This window comes from Rhipicephalus sanguineus, chromosome 10 (genome assembly GCF_013339695.2).
Source record: "Rhipicephalus sanguineus isolate Rsan-2018 chromosome 10, BIME_Rsan_1.4, whole genome shotgun sequence".
Classification (NCBI taxonomy): domain Eukaryota; kingdom Metazoa; phylum Arthropoda; class Arachnida; order Ixodida; family Ixodidae; genus Rhipicephalus; species Rhipicephalus sanguineus.
Genome location: NC_051185.1, coordinates 59,539,836 through 59,566,118, shown reverse-complemented (window position 1 = coordinate 59,566,118; position 26,283 = coordinate 59,539,836). Strand labels below are relative to the sequence as shown.

The 26,283-nt window shown below is 46.0% G+C and overlaps 1 protein-coding gene across 1 annotated transcript in view; it reads right to left on the bottom strand.

Annotated features, from left to right (window-relative positions):
* The window catches only part of LOC119372663 (uncharacterized), a 45,210-nt gene extending 20,270 nt beyond the window's left edge, over positions 1-24,940 (bottom strand). Inside the window, exons 1-3 of the mRNA XM_037643117.2 lie at positions 24,838-24,940; positions 6,418-6,570; positions 2,982-3,116 (exon numbers count right to left, since the gene is read on the bottom strand). Coding sequence (XP_037499045.1) covers positions 2,982-3,116; positions 6,418-6,570; positions 24,838-24,855 — 306 coding nt within the window. The 5' untranslated portion in view covers positions 24,856-24,940. The remainder of the gene's footprint in view (positions 1-2,981; positions 3,117-6,417; positions 6,571-24,837) is intronic.
* Between the last annotated feature and the right edge of the window lie 1,343 nt (positions 24,941-26,283).

Genomic DNA, 26,283 nt, shown 5'->3' with positions numbered 1-26,283 from the left:
CTCACCGAGCGTCTAAATAAGACCATCGCCGACATGCTCGCCATGTACGTCGACGTTGAGCACAAGACGTGGGACGCCGTCCTTCCGTACGTGACCTTCGCTTACAACACGGCCGTCCAAGAAACGACGCAGATGACGCCGTACAAGTTGGTCTACGGAAGGAGCCCGGCGACGACGCTCGACGCCATGCTACCCAACGTCACCGACGAAGAAAATGTCGACGCCGCCGCTTACTTACAACGTGCCGAAGAAGCTCGACAGCTGGCCCGCCTGCGCATCAAGACCCAGCAGCACACCGACAGCCGTCGCTACAATCTTCGACGACGCTTCGTCGAGTACCAGCCCGGCGACCGTGTCTGGGTCTGGACGCCAATACGACGACGCGGACTAAGCGAGAAGCTTCTTCGACGATACTTCGGACCGTACAGGGTACTTCGACGTCTCGGCGCACTCGACTACGAGGTTGTCCCCGACGGCATCACGAACTCTCAGAGGCGCCGAGCTCAACCCGAGGTCGTGCATGTGGTGCGCCTTAAACCGTACTATGCTCGTTAACGCACCTGAGGACTGTAATGTTTGCTTTCTTTATTAGTTTTCTTTAGTATTGCATGTATTCATGTTCTGTTTTTAAGCATCGGGACGATGCTTTTTCAGAGGGGGGCATTGCCGCAAGTCTTATATTTCATGAGCTTCACCCACAAAGACTGTGGGCGACGCGCTGCGCAGGCCTCGCCGTGATGTGTAGGAAGCTTCGCGATTGTTTTGGAACAATCCGTTAAGATTGCGCGCCGCACGAGAATGTTCCAGCTTTGTCGAGAGATAACGCCGCCAACAGCGATATCGCTGGAAAGTTCGATAGCACCTGTATAAAAGCCGACGCACTTCGGCGCTTGTCAGTTGATCGACGGACGACGCCCTGTTCGCCGCTATCATTGTACAGCGTGTGTTGCTGTAGTTCTAGTTCTGATTTTCCCGGCCACAAGTTCGGCCAAATAAACAGTTTCATTCTGCAAACGCCGACTGCTGTCTTCGTTGACGTCACAACCACGTGACAATATTGTGATTTATGGCGTAGTGGGGACCTTGTTAGTGTACTTGTATTAGTAGCCCCAAGAGAGTTTAGAACGGGCTCTAGAAATGCCGCTCTTCCAGCTTTCGCTGTGACTGTGCTGCGCTTTCCGCGCAGGCCTGGCATTTTTTTGGGCCACTTTTATGGATCGGAACCACGTTCGCAACTTTCCATTCCCTGGGTAAGCAAGAAGATACGCAATGATTTCTGAAAGATGATAACAAGGTAGTGGGCAATTATGTCGGAGCAAGCCCTCAACACATAACCGTCAGGGCCACTTGCAGAAGAAGCATTTATATTGTCAAGGAACTTAAGTATACCAACACGTTTTACGGACAGCTCCGGCATAGGAATATGTTCATGGAGGAAAATATCGGGAGACTAGTATTACTGAAAAAAAAAAAGATGAACTCGTGGCGTTACGCGGAGGAATCATCGTGACGTAAGCGCGGTCGCGTTTCGACGGAAGCTAAATGCTAGACGCCCGTGTACAACGGCGTCTGTCATAGCCTGAGTCGCTTTGGGATGTTAAACTCAATAAACCAGCCAACTAACTAGCCATCGTTACGTAAACTCTGAACAGTTGTGTGACAGCGCACAGTGACATCCCCCACATTTGTCCGAAGAGGATCAGGAAATAATCCTTGGCAGTACAAAATACGACTCAACAGTCATTTCCTCACGCCTTCAATGAAACAAAAAGAAAAAAAAAAACCTTGCTAAGCCCTTTTGGGCTAGGTGAACGGCGGCATGGTTTAGCATTTCTACTTATAGCCGTCTGGATGAGCAAAAAGAGCTCGTGATAGACGTTTCCGCTAAAGCTAATGCGGTTGGCGGTGGACGTGCGTCAAGCAGCACTCGTCACAGGTGCAGTCTGGGTCGCGAAGAGGCAGCTGTCTGGTGCCTATTTGTGGACTGACACTGATGCACGCTGAAGCAGGCGCAATATGATGGATAGTACCATCACAGTAATACCCACGTGTTGCATGATGTAGCATGCGTCTCTGTCTGTCGTGTCATACTTCGCTTCATCCGACGCTTATACCGATCATGCAAATGTCCAGTCGCGTTGACTTCCCCGTGGACGCGACTTCACATAATGTTTCCCACCCGCGGTTGTCATTGTGCGGGTTGTCTCTACGAATAATTTATTCATTATAGAAATACAAGGTTTCCGAGAAAGAAAAAGAAAATTTCCTCAAATTTCTTCGAAAGTAGACTGTCAGGTTCAGCGGACGTCCACAAACTTTGAAATCCCTCCAAGGGAGAGTGAATCCATTAAGATTCACTCTACAGCTTTGTGAATTATTACTTTACCAATTGACAAAACGTAACCGGTAAGTTCCCAAGTCATATCTGCATCGAACGAATATTTAGGATGATACCAGCTTCCTGACATTCACTTTCAAAGTGTACGACGAAATACATGGGCGGAACAGTTTTTTTTTTCAACTTCAGTGCGCAGAACAGTTGTTTTCCTTTGTTCGCAAAACGTTATTGAAGCAATAGTGCGTTTTTACCGCACGTCTGGTGAAGCATATATGTAAAAATTTGCTCCGCCCTCGACTTCATTGCAAATGGATACGCTTTGAAGGTTCCCGGGTAGAATTTGTCAATCGTAATCTGCCATAATCTAATCAATCAGGAAGCTAATTAATTAACATTGGTTATTTATGTATTAGCCTGGTCTTAATATATAGAAACGCCCGCGGCACCTAGCAGTTTACTTTAGAGGAAATCTTTTGCTCGCCGTATTCTACTCCTTTTTTTTGCCTATTTCCCCATTCAGTTATGGCAGGATGCCGTTGCTGCCACCGAGGGATGGCGCCACGCGCAGACATGCCCAAACCCTGCAAACGACGTGATTCGGTCAAATTTTTTACTCTTATATGAAGATGATGTACTGACTCACCAGGACCGCTGAGCTGGCGAAGCTGGCCGCTGCGGTCCTCGTGATTCGGGGGCAGATCTCGAAGAGGTTTTGCTTCTCTCGTATCATATAGACACCCTGTCTGATCGCGGTCACCGACGATCCCACATTGAAGAGCTTGCGAGAAAAGAGAAAAAAACGACACATCGATAAGGTAGACAAGTAGGCTACGTAGTGTGGATCGATAAGCAAATGTCAACGCAACTAGACAAAAACACCGAGTTAAAAAAAAAAGACTTAAAGACGAGTGCGGAGTGCCAGCTGAAAAGGACACTAAAGTGACACAACGAATCGTTTTACATTGATAAATTGTACTCTGAGAACTCTAATGTTGTTAATTTGAAGATCAAGATCATAGTTTCACACTTAAATTTCGTGGCGAAATATCCGCGCGTGACGTCACTAATTTCAAATTGTATCTCATATTTTGGCCATATTTCCTCGACGAAACTTCTTGGAACTTGGTATGTTAATAACATCGGGATTTAGCGCTAAAAAATACAGACACATGTGAGAGACAGGATAGCGCCTGTCCTGCCTCTCACATGTGTCTGTCTTTTTTAGCGCTAAACCACGATGTTAAGTACTCACCAACTCGCCCAACAACAAGTTCTTATTTGGTATGTGAAGTCTATGGGCCCTCAGAGAACGGTTCCCTTCATTTTTACCGATTAGGAACAATGTTGGCACTAGTAGACGCCGTCCGAATCTATGACGTCATGGCATTCGGTGCGGAATTTATCTTCTTGCGCGTTTTCTCACTTACCAGACGTTTTCTCTCGGCAAGCGGAGTGATTTTGGGATTGTGAAAGAGTAATTTACTAATGCGAGGAAAACCGTTTTTCTCTTTAGTGTCCCTTGAAGACTCTATTCATAACCAGAGGTTGCGAAATTACTCCTACAAAGTAATTAATACTAATTACTTTTATAGAATTTCTTAAGTGTAAATAAATTACATTACAAATTTCAGCTGGGATTACATCACTACTACATTTGAAAATTTTTCAGCGAAAATTCATCATTCATGCACAAACTCATGAACACTCACGCTTGAGGTGTGGCACTCAAATTAACTTGTGTTTATTATTTGCATTTCCATTTTTTGTCACTTCTGTGCCACAGGGGAAGCGAATATGACATATTTTCGTGAACAGTAAATGGAAAAGTAATAATTGCCTTGAAATTATTCGCTTTGAAGTAATCCATTGCATTACCAAATTACCAGCCCACAAAAATAATTACATAACTTATTAAAGCAAGAAGAATTTATTTACAGTAATCTAACCACTGCCAAGTCTGTTCGTAACACTGTGGTAATCAGGTTGCTTTCACCGTGTTAGCATGTTTCCGTTACGTCACACTAGAAGAGTCACAGAGGTCAGCTCTTTGTGATAAATGTACAAGAGCAGTTGCATTTGATTTTTTTAATATTCTATGTAGTGAAATTTTAGAAATTTCTCTAACCAAACTTCGCAAAAACGTCACTGCGTTCATGGTCGTCTCCCATTTGCCAAGTTTTAACCGTGTGTTTGCAAATGGTACATGCGTGCCTATTCTTTCGCTGTACCAATCAATGCACAAAAATCTGCTCGTAGCCGTACGGCAGTATAAGCAGTTTTAGGTTAACACGAGTGATTACTTCCACATTCGCCGGATCGTTCACTAGTTTTCCTGTACTGCGCTTCATACCTTGGCTAGAGAGTGCGCAAAAAATGGGTTCATTTCAGCCATTCCTCGAGCCGCGCTCACGATATTTGATAAATAAAATCTTTGAGTGCAAGTAAACGACGCAGGACCAAGAAAGAGAGAAACACACACCACAAGCGCTCACTCGAAACGGAAGTTTTAATCATGAGATGCCAACTAGCCCATCTCGCTATATTGTTACAGGGATATTTGACACAGTAGAGAGTAATACTAATAAATGCGAACTTCATCATACGAAGCCCTCAATGAAAGTGTGAAAACTTGCGCGAGTAATCGTATTTACTGTGCAACAGTCAACGTTAGAACGGTGCAATATTCTATTAAGTTGCAGCGGATACAGCGACAAAGGATAGACCATCGTACCCAATAGAAAATGTCCCTTTTCGCCGCAGTAAAGTTGGCCAGCCACTGACACAAATGTCTTTTTGAGACAGATAACGTGTCAGCGCAAAAACATCTGTTGCGAACAGGCGGTCTATGTGCTCAGGATTATTATGTAATGCCCCACCCGTGTAACTGTTTTATTCCTGCGAAAAATGAGCGAGAAGGGGATTGGCGTAACCACAGTCATCTGTGTCTAGTTTGGGCACGTACGCTACACTTATCTGCTAACGTAAAATGTTGTTCCTAGCTCAAGAGTGTTGCCCAAAATATTGTTCGCTACGGTGTCACAGCCTAAATATGACAGCGGTGACTAAGAAGACCACGTTGTTTCGGTTTCTTTTTATTTTCAGATGCGCCAAGATTAACGCTGAATGGTAACTAAATGTTGTCAGGTAGTTGAATTAATCGAACCAAAAAATCAGACATAAAAGAAAAAAAAAATCAGAATAATATCATACCGCTGTGTAAAGAAAGACTTCTGACCTTAATTTTATAGTGTTTCTAAAATGCATAAAGATAAAATTTTTACAGGCATAACTATTGTCATGAACTCATTTGTGCCACGGCAAATGTGCCACGCCACAATGACAAAAATATTGCGAAATATTTCAATAAATTGTATTAACGTCTTCTTTACGGGGTTTCTGGAATAACTTTTTTTTCGTATGCATATTTGGTTTCGAATGGAGGTAGGTTTAAGAACGCTGCAGGCTTGTCTCCCTGAGTTGTTTTTGCAGAATCCCCCGACAGAGTGTATTGCGACAAAACGTCTTTAGACATCTCGAAAGGTGTTCCATTGTCACATAGATTGTCCCCTCGACTGTTTTATAGGGAACATTTATAGCAATTAACATCGAGCATAACGACATGTTCGATAAGAAAAGGCATCGTCAAAACTTTCACACTGATCGTGACCACTTGGTGTGCGTAGAAACATCTCATACGAAAATTAGGCAGCAAATTTACTTATTCCACATTTCCCGTCATTTGCTGCGCCTACGGTAATTTTTGTTACATTGAAAAGGCGGCAAGCAAGAAACTTCTATTTGTTTTTAACTACGGTTCGTGCTTGTTCAGTAGACGCTATCGTGTTATCCATGGGACAGCCAAGCACCATTTTTTCACCCATAAGGGCTAAGAAAAATAACCCTTATGACACCTTAGGCAAATAACCCTTATGAACCATATGAAAGGGACAAGGGTTGTGAAAGGGACACCCGTAATGGCGTAAATTTTTTTTCCCCGTGTACTCAGTGAACCTGTTCATCCGACTACTACACCTCGGGAATTCGACGTGCGGGTAGAGGCATCGGTTACGAGGTCTCACCGTGAACACGCCGTCCATGAGTGTCATGCTGCGCCCCTTGGACGATGAAGGCAAGGGGCGGTGCACGGCCTCGGTCCATCCGAAGGCCAGGGACACTAGGCTGGCCCATCGCAGTGACTCCGACACGAGGGCAGGCAGCGAAGCGTACAGACTCTGTGGGCGTGAACAAATAAAAGAAGGGGGAAAATAAGGCACGGTGTGCGAACGTCGCTATACCATAAGCCCAATTTTGAGCTGTTCTGAAAGAAACGCCTCCGCCGGAAGTCGTTATTCGGCATATAGTCGGATACAACTTTAGAATCATTTTGAAACAGCGCAAAAGAGGAAACACTTTGTGTTTCGTCTTTTGCGGTTGCCGGTTGCTGGAGTATTTGTGGCCCCTAGAGTAAACCCTTTTTTCTATAATATTTGGGGTTTTACGTCCCAAAAGCACGATATGATTATGAGAGACGCCGTAGTGGAGGGCTCCGGAAATTTCGACCACCTGGGGTTCTTTAACGTGCGCCTAAATCTAAGTACATGGGCCTCAAGCATCTCCGCCTCCATCGAAAATGTGGTCGCCGCGGCCGGGATTCCATCCCGCAGCCTTCGGTTCAGCAGTCAAGAGCCATAACCACAAGACCACCGTGGTGGGTCCTAGGGTAAATCAATGGAAGACGGCCTTATTTGCTATTTTACCGTCGCTACAACGTGATAATGTAAAGGTGAGCCTGCCACGATGGCCATTGGAATCATATCGATATTTGTTTGCTTGCAGCTGTAAAAAGCGAGTGCGAGTGAGTTAGATTAGCCTTACCGTATTGTTGACGAAATGGTAATCGGCAAACAGTGATACTGAGCGCATTCCAGCAACGTCTTGTCAAAGCTGAAAATGACTGACAGTCCGCGCCGTTCACACGCGCTGAATTTCCGGATAATACGATGTACTGAGCTTATGTGACCTCCTGAACAGCGTCAGCTCTAAGCTTGCCACAGTCATGACACGTTGTCGGGCTCACGTCTGCCGGTTTCCAATTTTATCGGGAGACATGAAGGGGGTTGGGGGTGGGGGGCGGTGAGGTTGGAATGCAAAAGGGTGATCACCATATGAATTCGTCATTGTCGTCATCAAAATGTGGAAGTTCACTTACGCAATATACATACCAGTAGTAATCTACATGCCTAGTACAAAATGCAGCCCCCGTAATAATTGGATGGCTTTCCTGGGGTATTCGGCCCGGTTCTGGAAGGGGAGTGAGGGGGGGGGGGGAGCAGATGGCGACCGCACGCTCTTTTCCTTTCACCTTTAGATGACACCTTTGTTCGTGCTATATGTTGCGACCTTATGACAAAGTGAAGGGAGCAAACATAAAAATCGTTCGCAAATAAAAAAAAATGAAGAGTGCAAACATGGCAGAGCTTGCCTAACAACTGAATTTTACTTCACTGCACTGACATTTCTAACACAACTGTTTTCCGGCAATGTTTAATTAGGGCCTGTTAATAAGCCGCTGTGGAAAGAAAACGATTCGCTGCCCGTTTTAGACCTTCATCAGACGAGTAATCAAAGAACGTTGGAAGGTTCTTACGCCGTCCACGGAGCCTGAATACATGAGCTATTTTGGGGTAAAGTTTACGCGGTAATCCAAGGTAAATGTAAATGGTAGCGAGGCTTCCATAGAAGCCCATACGTTCAGAAAATGGCTGCTCATCAGCTGCTCATGGGGCTTGGCGCCATCTGTGTGAGGAGGGAACACTTCCGGCGGAACAAAAAATAAAGCGGATGTGACGCAATATCCGGTAAAAAAGTGACGTCATTTTGTTGGCACTAGCGCGAAATTTGACCTCAAAATATTTTTCCTAGGCCCCTGATCACTAAGGACTCGCGCTACAGCGAGCCGGCAAGCCCTTGGCGAATGCGCTTGAAGCCAACGCTAGCTAAACTAGTATCGACCCGTGAATAAACAGCCGTGTTTAAGTGTACCGTCGTGGAATTCGCCTTGGTTTTACCAGGAAACTTTATTCTGTGAGCTTTTATTCTGCGTTCGTGTGATCTTCCACAGCGTGAATAACGTAGGCAGCAGCGTACATCTCATATTTGCAGCGTTGCTTATTTGCTTCGCACATGCGCAGGGGACTTAAAGAGCGCATTGCATGCGTGCTTCAGTTCTAACGAGAAGAAATGACGCCTGGTCACGCCAAAATAATGATATTTCAGTTTTATTCAATGGTCACAATAAAGCAATTTAACACACCCTACACAATGAGCAACAAATGTCATCAGTACAAAAGGTGCGTACACTACGTGCACTATGTTTTGCCTTTTGTTCCGATAAATTAACCTTACGTGTAACGTATCAAGACATGCGAATTGTAGCGATCGTAGCGCGACAGATAACTTAGCGATGTGCTCACCGATAACCGGAAATATAGTAGGCACCGCATGTTCACGAAGGAAACCGGGCAGCAGGAATACTGATCCATGAAAATCCAGCAAGCACACTACTCCGAACCGTTGCCCCGGTGTCTTATCTAGAAGAGAGGGCTCGCCAGGCGTACGCGTGTTGCTATTGCATCCTTGGAACACCACATCGTTTCCGCTAGTACCGAGGAAAGCGTTCGGCGTGAAATGTTAGCCGCCTCGTGCCGTTGTCCGTTGAACACCGTAGCCAACACGTTCACCAATGATGAAACGCACATCGCAGCTTCGCGCACACAAAAATCAAATTCTCACCACAATAATTCACAGCACGCATGCAAGTGCGAAACACCAGAACACCTGAGGGGGCGTGTCGCCGCAGACGAACTTTACGCGCGCCTTTCCGAACACTACAAGGACTGCGTCGCAGAGCAATGGCATGTGTCATTCTTTAGAGGGCGCTAATAAGAAGATTTTTGATAATGCATATACATTTTCATGAATTCTTTGTACACTGGATCTAAATAAATGTTATTCTGAAATAAATCTTGGTCATAAAATATAAATATTATTTTGTTGTTGAATGAAATTAGGTTTTTTGTTATTAGTGTTTGTTCCCACCACACCTAGTCGCGCTTCAATCGCTACTCCCATAACTCCCCATGCTGATGTCGCTGACAATAGGATCTGAACCGCTTTTCGCCCGAAGCTTCGCGACCTATTTGGATAGACCTTGGGTAATCTTTAAGAAGGTAGCCTATTTCGAGCACTCCTGAGTTGAGGGGCCATTCGAAAATGGGTTGGGAATTGAGCCGAGGTCGAGCATGCGCTATGTTTTCCTCATGTCGTTATAAAAAAGGACTGCGCATCGTCTGACGACGGATTCTCCGCCGTTAACAGTTGCGGCACATTCTCCGGCAAAACATTCCGCACGCGCTATCAGTTCGCGCTTTTCTTTTTTTGTTTCTCACTCGCTGAATAGTCTCGGTTGTTGACGCGTTTAGGGCCCACGCAAGGTCGCAGGTTTGACTCACTGGCGATGGCCGCGGCATTCACATTCCAATTTGGGAGAGAGGGAGCAACGCGTAAACACTCGCATCATAAGCATTGCGCAGATTTCGCAGAAACTTCCAGTGAGTCAAACGAAATTTGCGAAAAAAAAATTACGTTCTTGGAAGGACATATATATCTTTCGCCTCGCCCTTTAAGGGCTATTCACACGAAGGAGAAATCGGCGGGGGACACGGGGGGATTCCGGATCACGTGACCACGTCGTCACAGATTAGTGGGTGGGCGCGACCCCCCCCCCCCCGCGACTCCTCGGAGGAGACGGGGACCTTTTTCTCGACAGGACAAACGATCCCCGGGCGGTGACGGATATGGCGGAATTCCGGGCTCTTGTTTGGCCACATTGTTGCACTTGCTCCTGGAAAGAGCGGCAGTGGGTGCCCAGTCTGCAGCTGCATGTTCGTCTGCAGCTCGTCAAACGGGTAGTGCAAGCCACCAGAGTAGTCTAGTAACACTGATCTCCCCCTCCGTTGGCCTCGTCCGTGTGAGTGGGGGACATTTGTGGAGTCTTCTCCTCGCGAGCTGACGTCACTAGGCTCCGCCTTTATCCCCGAGGATTTCTCCCCCGTCTGAATACCCATTTAAGCGATCTTATAGTCTTGCTCTTGTGTTGGGTGCAACCTTACAATCTTTTAACAGTGTCGCGAGAGCGCAGAGCGTGGCATATTGTAGCGTCTAGTATTCTCGAAAGGTAGCGAGACCTGCCGAAGGTGCTCAAGCGCACAACACATACTGAACTGCGAGCGCCCTCTCCTGCACTGTTTACGTAAATATCCTTAAGTGATATTTAAGTGAACAGCGCCGTACAACGGAGCACATCGGAGAAATGGCCAAAAGTATGCGCAATCGCGCTATGCGCAGCCAAGTGCAAGTGTCCTCGGCTGTGTCGTTCCGCAAGGCGCATGCGATGTCGGTGCTTTCTGCTGCGTTATCAGTCCTTTTTTTCTTTTTCTTTATGAATGCCGTGCACATCCACCTGGAAATCGTGAGCCTCGAGGAGGCCGAGACGCACCCACTGATGTCGCTCTTTTTGGGCATCAGCGTATAGCAAATGGCGTTCGCATTTCAGTGTGCTTTGTGCGCTTGCGCATCGTCGGAAGATCTCGTTATCTTCCGAGAATATTAGACGTAGCCATATACCGCGCTCAGGGCTCCTGCAATACCGCTGAAAAATTGCAGGAATGTACATGTACGTTTAATTGACGCAGCGCCTTGCAACGTAAGTATTGTAATTGTTATTTATTACAGCGAAAGCTGTTATGAGATCATTTCAACGGCCGTTTTTGGTGGCGTAGTTGTCCGCCGCCGCCGCCGCCGCCGCCGCTGCCGCCGCCGCCGCCGCCGCCGCCGGTGTCCGTAACCACTATCGCTCGAAATAAGAAAAAAAAAAACGAAAAGAAAAAATTTCCAGGATGGAACGGGGTTCGAACCTGGGTCCTCTGCGTGGGAGCCCAGTGTTGTACCGCAGAGCCATGCCGGTGCTTGGAACTGCCTTGCAAAATGACGCTATACAGGCCTCATGTCCAGAAGGAACCACATTAGCATATGTAATTTAGTGTGGTACTAGTGAAATAACAACTGCGCACCACACAACGCGAATTCTGTAACCAGGCGTCACACAATGCGAATTGCGCAACGAGTGGGCTGTTGGATGCTTCCAACCCACTACAAGGGGCTCCGCAATAATTCTTCATCGTCATCAGGCACAACACCAACAAAGTGCGCATGATGCCTTACATGTTTTAGCGGGTACCACGGCTCTCCGTTGAATGACGAAAAATGGCATAGTGGCTGCTGCCCTACTTCACAGAAATTATTATTTATAGCGTAGTGGGTTCCTCGCAAGTGCACTTGCATTGGTTGCCAAGGAAGCCCATGAGCCCAGGCGCTCATGGTCTCAACAAAGTTCATCCCCCCTCTCTCTGTCTCTCTTTCTCACGTCAATGTATGTTATGTTGCATGGTGGGAGAGTTAAATAGCGACCGGGCGTCACACAATGCGAATTACGTAACTGGTGAGCCGTTTAAAGCTTCCAGCCCATTACAAAGAGCTGAGCCACAATTCATCGTCATCAGTCGTCACGTAAGCATTTCAATTTCACAGAACTTATGATGATTTATAGCGTAGTGGGTTCCTCGCATGTGCACTTGCATTGGTTGCCAAGGAAGCCCATAAGCCCATCATCCATTTCCTCAGGGTCTCAATAAAGTTCTTCCCCCTTCTCTCTGTCTCTCTTTCTCACGTCAATGTATGTTATATTGCATGGTGGGAGAGAAATAGACCGGGCGTCACACAATGCGAATTACGTAACTGGTGAGCCGCTTAAACCTTCCAACTCATTACGAAGGGCTGAGCCACAATTCTTCATCGCCATCAGTAGTCACGTAAACAAAGTGCACATAATGCCTTACATATGTGTAGCTGGAACCTCGCTTCTGCGCACAATGACGAATAATCGCGTTGTAGGTGCTTCCCATCTTCACAAATATTGTGATTTATGGCGTAGTGGGGACCTTGTTAGTGTACTTGTATTAGTAGCCCCAAGAGAGTTTAGAACGGGCTCTAGAAATGCCGCTCTTCCAGCTTTCGCTGTGACTGTGCTGCGCTTTCCGCGCAGGCCTGGCATTTTTTGTTGTTTCTTGCTTCCACGTATGTTTTACTGATGCAGCGCATTGTTTCTAGTTATGTTTTTTTCTCGTTTTTGGTGGAACATTTGTTTTTTTTGTGTCGCTTTTTTCATTTTTAGACTTCTATGTTCTCTCATTACTTCCGTGTTGTGCAATACCATGTTTCTTTTATTCTGACATTCTTGCAGTTCTCCACTTTTGATTTGCGATTTTAGTCACCCTGTCAGCACGTGCTCCATGTTCGTAAAGCTGTGCCCGGTGGTAACGAGAAAACTCACAGGGCTCCTTATGTACGGAAACCATAGCGAGTCGCGCAACGAGACAGGACACCAGAAAGAAACGCACGAGCACAGGTGCACACAGACGCGCTGAACAGGCGGCGCAGAATAGACGCGCCTGTACTCGCCTGTCCCTTTCTGGTGTTCTGTCTCGTTGCGCGACTCACGACGGTTCCTATGTCCAAGCACCAACTAGCCCAACAGTCAACTCTTGTAAAGTTCCTTATGCGTTCACCTGAGACGACTCGAAGGCGAAACCCATCTTCTGATTTTGCTTCTGTCGATCTATTGATTCCCCCCCCCCCCCCCGCCGCCTTATTCCGAAAGTTTTCTGCGCCTAACGCGGTTGCGCACTGCCTCCAGGATCGGAGGCATCGCACGCTATATGCACCTCACCTGGTTATGCATGGCCTCCGTGATCGGTGGGCCGACCACGGAGACAGCGAAAAGCGATTGTTACGTGATGGCGTCACGATGTGGTCACAAATGTTTGGCGACCTGTGACGTCATGATAATAACATGTGGTGACGTCATCACGTGACGATTTTTGTATCACTCATGTTGACCTCGCCGACGCGGGAAGCCGACGGTCTATTTTCGTGTTTGATGAGGCATTTAAGGCTTTTGCCTTGAAAGAAAGAAGAACCGGTGTCTCTTATGATACCTGGGTTGTGTCGTTAGCTCTGCCATAAATGTGCGCATGGTTTCATGATGGTGCCATGGTACCTACACGACCATGATGGTGCGTTGCTTTGAGGTGACTGCTATGGGGGTCCTCATGACTCTGCGCTTCCGGTCTTGATTATCGCGAAGGTTACACTCGATGCTCATCTTGTGATGCGTATAATTTTTCGTTTTTTCCACAATAAACCGCACTTGGAAGTTATAAAGCGCTTGTCCTTGGTTCTCATGTCGTCCTTGTTCGTTTCGCGCTACGGCTTTTTCTTCTAAATTTGCAAAACTCTACGACGAAAGCAGTCGGAGCCGGCACTGTTATTGTCAATCGTGCCGGTATATCCCATCAGTAATATCCCATCCTTTGTATACGCTCCATCAGAATTGTGGAAGTCTGGTGAGGTTTAATATCTTGTCTTAGGGCTGACCCTCTGGACGCAGACTTTGGCAACCTTAAATTACCTGTCACCAAACCAGTACATGAGTTCTCTTTGCGATTATTTGGCTGCGCCTAATTCTTGCGTCAATAACACAAAGCTATTATAACCGTCACGATTATCGAATTGCCTGCGTCACCCAAAATATTAATTTGACGATGCGCAAATATATCTGAAACACTAAGAAGCCAGTTGCAGGCGTAAATAATGGTGCGCGAAATTTTAACGCTGTGTTGTATGAGGCTAATATGCCTGGGTACTCGGCAAGTCCGCATTGCTCTTGATTTTTTAAGCGAAGCTTGTTACGAGTCACAGATTTCGGTGGCGGCGTTGTCGTACGCAAGAAAACAAAGAAACCCGCCGCCAGCCGGCTCTCGAAGGTGCGCTGGTCACATGGTCACTTGTACACGTTGCTTTCCAACAATCGATGCTCTGTCGATTGTGGGTTTTTATGTATGTTCGTGCGCGTGTTTGTACGAGTGCCTGTATATATATACACATGAAAGACTGAAAATTTTCGGGAGTGGTTCGTACCCTCCCCCTCCCTTTTTCTATGCAAACGGTCTCGGCGCGTCGAGACTTTCTGCATGAACCAAACTTGTTCATCTTTGACACCCTTTTCCAATGTGCGGCAAGTTTTAAAATAAATACTGCGGTGCTATTACTTTAAACCGCTTGGGTCTCATAAAATTCCCGAGCCATTCTTTGTACAACGCGCGCGCAGTGAACAAAGTCTTGTCGCCCGATTTGCTATTTTTGGGTTAAAACCTCGGTCAGACAGCGGCATATGTCTAAACACCTGCGAGCTCGTGAGAGACCGTCAATATACATGGGCGGATGTGACGTGGCAAGATATTTTAATATAAAGAGTTAATCTGCATATACGAACGAGCAGCTGTACATAATTGCTTGTACGCCGACATCCGCTGTTCCAGCAAAACGACACAGGAAGTCGCGCGCACTGCGCCGAAAGTTGGCATGTTGACGACTGAAATCGCAGACGCAGCTGTAATCGATTGCGCCCATCTGTTTTTAGCTCCGCTTATGTAAAACGTCAAAGTGACGCCTTTGGCCGTGGAGCAAGGGGCCACCAAAAAAGGGGGCCAATCAGCAAGGTTTTATAACAGCTAAGCTGTTTAGCAAATCGTTGCTGGTTCACCCAGTACCGAAAAAATATCATCATCATAAACGGGTGTGCGCCACAGAAATTGGGTAAATCCCACTGCTGATCACTGGGGCACTAAAAAGGAAGAAGAAACCTATCGTCATCAAACGGGTATGTGCCACTGTGCGGCCTTTCAGAAAACTATTATTATCATAAACGCGTATGTGCAACCGTAATTGGGTAAATCCCCATACACACAACTTTCACTAAAAAAGTACACCATTTCCCGCTAAAGGGGACCATGAGGCGATGCGAAGCCGGAGCACTTGCACGATCGCCTTCCGTTGGCGTTCGCTGGGCATGCTACCGACCTCGCGTCGTGGAACGCGAAGAGGAACGCTACGTGCATGTTGTCTTCCCTCTAGCCTGGCCGTTAATTCTCACAGGGCGAGCGGGGAACGCGGTCGGCAGGCGTGCGAGAGGGGTGCAGCGTAGGAGAGGAGAGAGAGGCGGAGGGGACGCGCATGCGCTAGTGCTCATCGCGGCGTTGCGCAGGAGCGAATTTCGGCATGTCTAGCCCGCGTTCAGAGGAAGAGTGGAAAGGCGGAGGGGAGAGGGAAAGTGGAGAGGGGTAAAGTGGGGAGGGGAAGATGAAAGAAGGATCGGAGAGGGGACGTGGAGAGGGGGAGGGGAGATGGAAAGTGGAGAAGGGAAGTGGAGTGGGTGAGTGGAGAGGGTATGCGCATGCTCAGTAAATGTGGTCACGCCGCACACCACCACCACCACCACCACCACCGGATTGAGCTCCGCCATAAGATACTTCGCATCTAAAAGAAGAGGGCAACAGTTAGCCCAACAAATGGCTGTACCTTTTCCTAGTTTCCTTGTACGTACCCCGAGTACGTACAAGGAAAGAATACTAGGCAACGGGAAAGGCAACGGCGGCTGCGAGAAGACCCCGAAGCGATGGAAGGCCTACGCCAACGGCGACGTGCCCGTAGATCTATGAGAGCTGCGAAAGCTTGGTTTCGGCGCGAGGTTTTGTCTGTGGAATTTGGACATTCGTGTCGTGTCTGTGACTGTCTGTGGTTTAAGTCGAACCTCTCTGCGCTGAGAATCAACGTAGAAACAACCTAGCACCACGTAGCTAAATCCTAGCTACGACTTAGAAGCAACCTGTAAACAGCCTGCATCACATAGCTAAGGCCTAGAAACAACCTAGGAGCAACCAGATTAGTCTTCAGAATATAGTCCAGTTTCGCTGTTTAGAGCCTTGCGCAGCTTAGTGTAAGCTTCGCCTGATTTTTTTTCATTTATTCGTATTCTAGAAAGCGAGCGAGGTAGGTAAGGTAAGGTAAGGTTAGATAGATAGATAGATAGATAGATAGATAGATAGATAGATAGATAGATAGATAGATAGATAGATAGATAGATAGATAGATAGATAGATAGATAGATAGATAGATAGATAGATAGATAGATAGATAGATAGATAGATAGATAGATAGATAGATAGATAGATAGATAGATAGATAGATAGATAGATAGATAGATAGATAGATAGATAGATAGATAGATAGATAGATAGATAGTCGGTCGGCCTGACTCAACGTTCTGTCCTGCCGTATCACTGGGGAAGGCGGCATGGGCATAAAGAGAGGGGAAGAGAAGGCGTTGATTATCAGGATTAAGATGGTGGAGAAAACTTGAAAGGTCACGTGCTCTTCAATGTTTCTTATCCAGCCCGCTCTCCCGCAGAAAATTAGTTGAAAACCTTGCAATATCAGGCTGATGAAAAACGCCAGGCGAAGTTCCCGATAGAACCTTTTCGAACACTTGACGGGTTAAACTTCTACAAGGAGGAATATTCCATGAAGGGTAGGCAAAAGGGTAGGCGGACGGACGCCGCAAGATCAAGAAGGTGTCATTTATAGCTCCGCTGTAAATGACACCTCCTTGACCTCCTTGAGAAACACAAGAGGGCACGCGAAGGTAAACACAAAGAGACGCTGTGTTTACTTTTCTCAGCCACCTTGCTTCTCGCGCTGCCAAAAGGGTTCCGTATCATCGATAAGCTGCCTTCAAGAGCTTATCAAGACGTGAGGGGGTCAAAACGTAAGAAGCTCTGACATTCTCAAACTCCTCGCGATTGCCTCACACGTGAGGTAGTTCAGGCCGAAAGAAAAAAAATTGGGGGACACTTAAGCTTCGCCTTTAAGAGTTGAACGCGATAGCGATATCCTGCCCCTGGTGCGCACTTCGAACACTACGAGTGTTTAAGAGAATGTGCGCACTAAGGTGTGTGCCTTATGTGATGGGTAGCATGCTTTAAACCTGGAGCAATTATGCGCGAGAAACTTTTTCGAAGATGGGATGCACCCACTACGTGGTCCTAAGGGAATACGCGCAGTAATGTGTGTGCCTTTTCTGTGTTTACTTTTCTCAGCCACCTTGCTTCTCGCGCTGCCAAAAGGGTTCCGTATCATCGATAAGCTGCCTTCAAGAGTTTAACAAGACGTGAGGGGGTCAAAACGTAAGAAGCTCTGAGATTCTCAAACACCTCGCGATTGCCTCACACGTGAGGTAGTTCAGGCCGAAAGAAAAAAAATTGGGGGACACTTAAGCTTCGCCTTTAAGAGTTGAACGCGATAGCGATATCCTGCCCCTAGTGCGCACTTCGAACACTACGAGTGTTTAAGAGAATGTGCGCACTAAGGTGTGTGCCTTATGTGATGGGTAGCATGCTTTAAACCTGGAGCAATTATGCGCGAGAAACTTTTTCGAAGATGCGATGCACCCACTACGTGGTCCTAAGGGAATACGCGCAGTAATGTGTGTGCCTTTTGTAATGGGTGGCTGTCTTTAAACCGCCCAGTCGTTATGATATTGACATGGTGTGACGCCCGATGGCAATGTACGCTTGTACCACGCAATATTACTGCGATATTACATTTCGTACTTTGACACCTGTATACAGGACGTGTATTTTTGGGAAGCATGAAAGTTACTTTCAGTGCACCTCCAAGCAGAGGCGTGGCTGTGTGTTGCTATGTGGTTGAAAGAAAAATTACTTTGTTGACGCCCTCACTGGCATCTTCTTTACCCTCTTTAGAACATTCCCTTCGGATCCGATTCCTGTCAAGCCGTTTCTAGAGCAAAAAGGACTGTTCGTTCCCTGGAGTATAAGTTGTATATTATGCAACAAACCAGAAACGATAGAACACGTATTTTTGGATTGTTGGGACGCAGTACTTTTATGGGACGTTCTTCAACGCACTTTAAAGAAAGAACTACCGGTTACTTCCTATGGTATTCGCTTCCTTCCCACAGATACAACAGGTATCCCCTATGAGATGGTTATGCTGGTATGCATGCACAGCATATGGAAAACGAGAATGGCGGTGAAAAATGCTGATCTAGAAGCTCGTACCGCTAGAGAGTTTTTCACTGAATATGCAATTTATTTAAGAGAAACCTATCGAGTTCAGGAAGAACCACTAATATAGATATCTGTGTCAGATGACCTGGTTTCATTGAAGCGGTTTTAAATTTTCGACAGATTGATCTTTCTAAACAGCACCATCATTGTTGCGCGTGTTATTTGTATTTTGTGTGTTGAATATATATGTTTGTGACATGAAATTGAAAACTATCCATAAAAAAAGAAAAAAAAGAGGCATGGCTGTGTGGTAGAACATCTGCTTGCCACGCGGACGGCCTGGGTTCGATTCTCACTGGGACCCAACATTTTCATTATTTATTTTATTTGCAGCTTTTTCGATTTTTCGGTCACGGACAAGATGATGATTTTTCGCTCACAACCAACGGCGCCGACACCGACGCCGGCGGCGGAATTTCTGCGATACGAGCTCTTTAACGCTATCGCGTTAAAATCCGAGGCGCATAAGGACCCGCTCCTTCCTTGTGTAACCCCCGCTATATAAGAAATCGACTTTCCAGGAAGCAAGCACTTGGTAGAATTTTTCTTACATCGTTTAGCACATACGGACGGACGAACGGAAAAAAACTTTATTAAGAAAAAAAAAACACCTGCAAGGTTGCCGGCCCGGGCTCAGGCCACTCGGGCATTATGTACGGTGAGGCATAGCCTTTCCACCGCTGCCCGGGCCCGCTGGATTGCCCACAGTTGTTCTTGTAGATGTGAGCTAGTCAGAGCGCTTAGCCATCGCTCCTCGAGAAGGTCCGGTCCTATGTTGTCGTCTTTGTATATTGTCTTGATGCGTGTTCATTTCCATAAGATATGTGCCATATCTGCGTGTTCGTGCTTGCAGAGCATACAGCTCGCTTCTGGGTATTGTCTGGAATTTACTCTATTTAGGTGTACTGGATTTGGGAAAGTTAATTTAGCACATACACCCACGGAATCATTTTACATCACATCTACTTTACGCCTTACGCCTACACAACTGCCCAATCTGCGATGTACCAGTAACGCTGGCGCGCCTACTTCTCGAGTGCCCATGGCGCCCGGAAAACGCCACTAGCAAGACCGCAGCGCCCGCGGACGTCATCAACTTCCTCCGCCGAGACGTGGGAAACGAGAATCTCCACCCGGGACCTCGACGACCAACGACGGCTCGTCACCAGAGCCCGGGATGACATGGCGGCGAGAAGGTTCCTGAAATAAGGGACCCTCCCACCTAGAGTGACTCTGAGCGTGCACGCTCAGAACGCTGTCAGAAATGAACGTTTATTTCATTTCTTTTCTTTAATTGAAATGATGAATAGGAGAGGTCCGTGCCATTATGGCGGCACCGGCTACTCCTCCTCGCTTAACAGACAAAATATGTGGTAAAAATAATAATAACAAGGGCACAAAGGGTTGTGCAGTCGAACACAAAATGTGCAAATACAGTACGATTGAATCCCACATAAAAGTTCAAATAGGTAAAATAAGTACAGATGTAGACGTTCAAACTCAGATTTTCTGTATGGTTTCACATACACAGAAAACACACCAAGACAAATAATTACGCATAACACCAAATATACGATCACAACATTATACGTTTTCTGCCAGCATGAAGATGAAGGCAGCAAAATCGTGTAGGTCAATATTTCCATAAAATATTTGATTCTTTAAAAAGCTTCTTGAAGGCGACAAGCGCTCTTTTCTGAAGGCCCTCGGATCGCCATGGACCTACTATTTGAGACCATTCATTTCATTCATTCATCGTTTTGCGCCGTTGAAATGAGGGCATTCAGAAATCGAATGCGCGTGTTTGATGCTTAGAAGTACGGCGGCTGCCATTCTCATCGCTGTCTCTGTGTCTACGTCATTTTCGCTCTCTTTATTTAGGCTAAAACATGCTTTAATCCATGTAAAGCTTACTGAAGCAAAACAAAACTGACAGTTACGCAAGACTGCCTTCTAATGCAAGAATCGTAGCGCCCAGCGGTGGTGTATTACACGGCCACTATATCAGATGTTTTACAAAACTCATCCGGAGATTTTTTTTTCTATAATAATGAAGAAGACATAGCCAAGTTATCCATCCTGCATTCCTTGTACCACAGAGGGAGGCCCTTTTTCTTGACAACATATTTTGCAAGCATGATATGACTCTAAAGCACCGGCCGTCTTCATAGATGAACCTATGGCTTGGTGGATGTTCAGGGAGGATGGAAAGAAACGCGAACAGTGCGGCGCGCTCTTTTCATCACGCTCTGACCTTGGTGGCAATAAAAATATGCTAGACGATTCTTGATTGTGTCATGGATGCCTCTAGTGACTTTTTATCGCCATCCAGGCTACAACCGCTCAAAAAGAAATGCGAAACGGCAGAGAATGTTTCCATCCCCATTGTACATATATTAGGGGCGAAGCTCCTTAGGGTGTGGGTCGTTCCCTCCTCTGTAGTAGTAGTAGTAGTATGTAGCCAGCTCTAGTTTAATGAATTGCTCACTAGATGGCGTTTCATGTGTTTCTTAGAGTTGCTGTTTAAAGATGACAGATGGCGCTTGTATAATGCGAATGGCGCATGTCATTGGATGCCTGCGATCGTAAAAGGCGCTCGCTCTTGGCGCGCTTTCTCTTTCGCTCGGGAGCGGACACTTTCCCTGCATTTCACCGATGACAAAGCGGTGATAATGAAGGGACCACGTAAACCGACAGTACAATAAAAGTTTGATGTTTATTATATACACGGTGTTTCACACTCTTTATATGATGTACTGGGCGAATTTCACGGAAGAGTTGCACGGTTTACCGATGATTCCCTCCGGAGCTTCGCCCCACTCATCGTCATTCACCCCGTGGATATGCTGTGATTTTTTACCCCTGCTAAATTTACTCTGAAGATGTTCCAAAAAATTTTGCCAATTTACTTTTTGATATCAACTTGAGGACAGTTGATCGTGCGCAGTAGTTGCCCAATTATTTGGACTTTCAAAATTAGGGATGCTATAACTTGTGACGCCCTAGAATTTTAGCATATACGAAACAGCCCTCAAACTAACAACAAAGAATTAAATGTTAGCTTTTTTTGCGGATTGTTCTTGGCAAAGTAATTTCAACAGCAGGAAATTATTTGCACCTCGCCACACAGTGTTGTGTGTGAAGCCGACAGTTGTCTCACGGTCGTAGCCCTTTCATAAAAAGACTGTATCCCACCCCCCCCCCCCCCCAAAAAAAAAGAGAAAACACCCGGTATACTTAAAAAGAGCAGATAATAAGCAGCTTAGGCTATAATTACCATACAATACAAAAGAGCCATGTGACATATCCCATTAGAAGACTTGCTTGCGCTATCTGAGGAGCTCGAGAAGATACTCAGACATGTAAAATGATGATGTCGCCAATTCATACAGCGTAATAAATTCCTGCCGATTTCACACTTAAAACCGAAACTGAACTGGGGGAAGAGCGCAACTGTTTCCCCTTTGGTTGATACACGTGAGTGACGTGTCTACAGTTGCATATACGCTTCGCTACTGCGCGACTGTCAAGCGAGCTTGCTTATAAAACGGGAGATCACGCTTGCCTGCTTTCCGGCGCCATGCCAGGCATACGCATCGCATCATTTCAAGCACGCTCCATCGGCATACTCAGTAAGTCAGGCATACGCATAGCGTCATTTCAGTGACGCATCACGTCACCGAAATCTCGACACATGCTCTCTGCGCCAGTGCAGTTTCCGGTTTCTGTGCGTACAGACCGGATACTGCCCCGCTGTAAAAAAATAGCAGCGTGAACGCTTGCTTTTAGTCTTTTTTTTTTCGCTTTGAGTTTGCGCAGATGGGTATGAGGACATCGGATGGCTAAATTAAGGTGATTCACCGCGATCCCCTTTAAATAATCTGCGTTACAAATTGCGCCTATGATAATCAACCCAGCAGAGGTGAAACCGTGGTCCCTGCTGACTTAAGTTAAAAACTACACCTCCTGCAAATGCTAAATTAACGAAGATCCTAATTAGTTCGACCGCAATAGTGTACTTAGTGTATTGGGCACACTGGCTTGGTTTGAAATCCGTGGATAATTTAACTAAATTAATGCAGGAGCCCTTGACCTATCGGGAAAATGGGGGCAAGCGTGCCTGACCAACCACTTTCTTTCTTTCTTTCCTTCTTTATTTCGTTCTTTAGTATTGCGCAATGCTCCCTCCTAACTGTTTCCTTCCTCCGTGCCGGGAATGAGACCTTCATCCTCGTGCTTAGCAGCAGCTCAACACTTCATATGCTACAGCCGACAACGATGGTCATGTGTTCATATCCAGGCAACGCCGAAGTGTAACAATGTGAAATGGCAAGTCACCTCGATAAAAGATCAGATTCCCATATCAGAAACGGCTGATCGCCAACAAGCCCATGGTCGAGAGAGCTTCAATTATTAGAAAACGACGCATACAAGCACTCATGTCACCGGCGCACCTTCGAGGAGCGCATTTCGATACGCTCGCCGGTGCCGAGTTCATTGTGTACAACGCCACCGAATTGGGTGAGATATACGAAGCTTCGTTTGAAAACCCCTCCATGGGATAGTTGGTCAAACATCATCAGCTTTCTTTGCTCGAAGCTTCGACAATGTTCTTGGCACAGTCCGAAAAAGACATGCGCTGAACATCAGCCCCTGGCACACATAATATTCCGACAAACTCTTTGGCTTATGTGGGAATCATTTTTGAGGGGACATCTCTTACATGGTAAAACTCTGTTACTTTGTTTTAAGGCCGATGAATTTTGCTGATGATATTTGCTGACGATCGTGTTTTGGTTTAGAGAAGTAACCCGCATTAGTGACTGATGTGACCTTAATACTGACTTAGGCAATGTGTCAAAATGGTGTGAACAAGGGGGAATGCTTCGTAATGCAAATAAAAGTGTGTATCTCCCCATAACGCGCAAAAAGGTCCCATTAGACTACACATGCAATTTAGCTGAAGCACCTTTACTTAAAGTAGCCTCCTATAAATACTTAGGTCTTAAGTTAACAAGTACTTTATCCTGGAATTTGCACACAAATAACATCTGCTCTGCCGCTTTCCGTAAATTATGACTTCTCCGCCACAAGCTCAAGACTGCCCCGCCTAGTGGTAAACTCCTCTCCTAATTTTCTTAATTAGGCCAAAACTTGAGTTCGCCTCCGTAGTTTGGGGAGCCCCACCCAGAAATTAACGTTCAAAACCTATAAAGGGTTCAAAGAAAAGCAGTACGATTTATTTAGAGTAAATTTATGTCAACCGACTCCCTCACTGCATTACTAACGCCGAATGGTACAGAACTATTACAAATTCGAAGAAAAAAGTTGACTACAGTTTCTTTTAGACATAGTAAACCACAGGCTATCCTTAGACACCGCTGCATACGTATCCCCCTCGTTAAACAGACCCACTCGGCTCCACTATCCTCATTCCCCAACGCCAATCTTCGCAAGGACTGACACTTTTCGGTACTCCTTCTTCCCACACACAATAGCTGATTGGAATAAACTAACCGAAGCATTTCCCCAACGCCCTTGATCATTTGTGTAAATATTATTCTTTCACGACTTCCTTAGAATTGTATCATGACCAAGTTGTTCAATTGTTCTTTTTTTAAGTCGTAACCCTCCGTCTTATATCCAAATAAATTGTGTAAAAAACGCTTTTCAACCTTGTTTCATTCTGTTATTTAGTGTGTATCATGTGTATATTGCTCACCTTGCTTGGACTTTTTGTCCGCAGTATTCTACAAATAAATAAATAAATAAATAAATAAATAAATAAATAAATAACAATAAACACTCGGCATACGCTGCTGTGGGAAGCGCGTAATGAAAACGTTCTTGTTCCATTCAACGCTTCTCTTCCACAACCAGTGCTGTGTTGGTTCTTTCACAAGTGCGTATTAAAATATGCGATTCAGTGAGTTGAATTACCGATTCGCAAAAGCATCCATACAGTGGTTTAGTGGCACAACTGGCACGTGCCCCTCCCGAATTTTATTTCTGCCAAGGGACACGAGGCACAAAATGACACTCAGTCACACTTGCCTGCGTGGTCCCCCTTCGGATTGAAGACGTGTCCCCACTGAAATAAATTTCTGCCTACGCCACTAATTCTATACGTGTGCCTTTTACGCAGCCACTTGGCTGTCATCGTAAAGTAAGACCTATCAGCACAGGTAATAACCTGTAGTAAGAATAAGCCGACAAGATATACAAGGATCGCAGCAGAATGCGTTTCACTGCCGAACATAGCGCCTTTCTAAAACAAATAGTTTTTGAGATGTAGTGTCAGTCGTAAAACAGTCGCCCCTCTTTTGCGATCGACACTGTTATAATATATTCTAACGTAGCTAACTGGAAGCGCGGATATTCGCACGTACTCACCTGCGTACATACATCCATGTCCACGCCGAAGACGACGGTGTCCCCTCAAGTTCGAAAATCTCCGACGCACTTCGAGGCAGCTGCGGATCGGTGAGCTCTGTATCGTGGTATCGTGGACCTTCGATGCGCATCGCACAGGTGGCCAGCCATAGCACATCCCCTAACGAAGCCTACATGACCAACGGCATTCAATTTTATCAGGGCAGCAAGGAATGACGGCTAGCTCTACCCGATTCGAAGTAGCGCAAGCCGGCCGTATGGCTTACAAAGCAACACAAACATGCACGTAAAAAGGCAAGCAGTGTCATCTGCTGTTAGAGGCGGTCGTAGAACAGCTGTTCCAGGGAACCGTTGAACTGCTGCCACTTCCTGTGCTGGATCTCTACGTGTTTCCACAGACACACAAACAGGTTGCTTACCTCTACTTGGTGCCCTTGCCTTTGGCAGACGAACGATAACACATTTTGTGCGCGTGTATGCGCAGCCTACGCCAGAGCACGATAGAAACCCATGCACTGTACGTACGCTGCGGTTTCAGTGCCGGCCAAGGGCTTCTCTTATCATCGCACTGCGGGTTGTATTTCACGGGGACAGAACGTGGACAGTCGGGGTGGAATAAACACTGATTGAGTAAAGTCAAATGTAACGGAACGATCACGTCTGCGTTCTTTTTGCAGTGTACCACAATACAGTGAAACTTGAACAAATTTCAAGGGACCGTAGGAAAACGTTTGTTAAAGTGAAAGTTGACTGAACTGAAGCTGCTATGTTGCAGTTTGTTACCACAAGCTCAAAGAAACCCCTGGTGTTGAAATGAAATTTAAACCCATTTATTTGTTATGTTCTTATTGACATGCAAATATTCGCTTACTGAGCATGTTGTGAGGGATACAGTAAACATTTTGCTGCGCTTGTGCATTCAGCACTGCAGTGGTCCTGAATTGAGTCACTTTGTCCAAACTCCCGTGGACCTTCTCCGGCTCAAAACTCTATTGGGCAGAAGACAATTACAGTTTTTCCAAGCGCGTCAGTGTTTCTTTAGCGGAAATGTTTTGTGCTTCCATTTCAAAAGATGCAGCAATCCAGTTCAAAACGAATTGTGGCTCACTGTTCTTCTCGTGGTAATGAAACGCCATTGTCAATGCAAAATTGTGGCCTCCGCGATCGGCGCCGTTGGCGGCGCTGATCGCGGAAGCGATGGTAAAACTGTGCTATAAAATGTGCGGTTGTATTTGTTGAAGTAATCAATATGACCTGGCAGGCATTGGATGGTGGCACGAAAGATGGTCGTAGAACAGAATTCGGCTTTGCACTTAATTTCGTCTAACTGAAGTGCGTTGGCATTGAGTTGAATGGCGCTTCGGTGGGGGGCTTAAAGTAAGTCCATACAACTTAATAATTCGTTTAATTTACGTATGCTCAAGTGGTATTTTATTGTCCCATCTT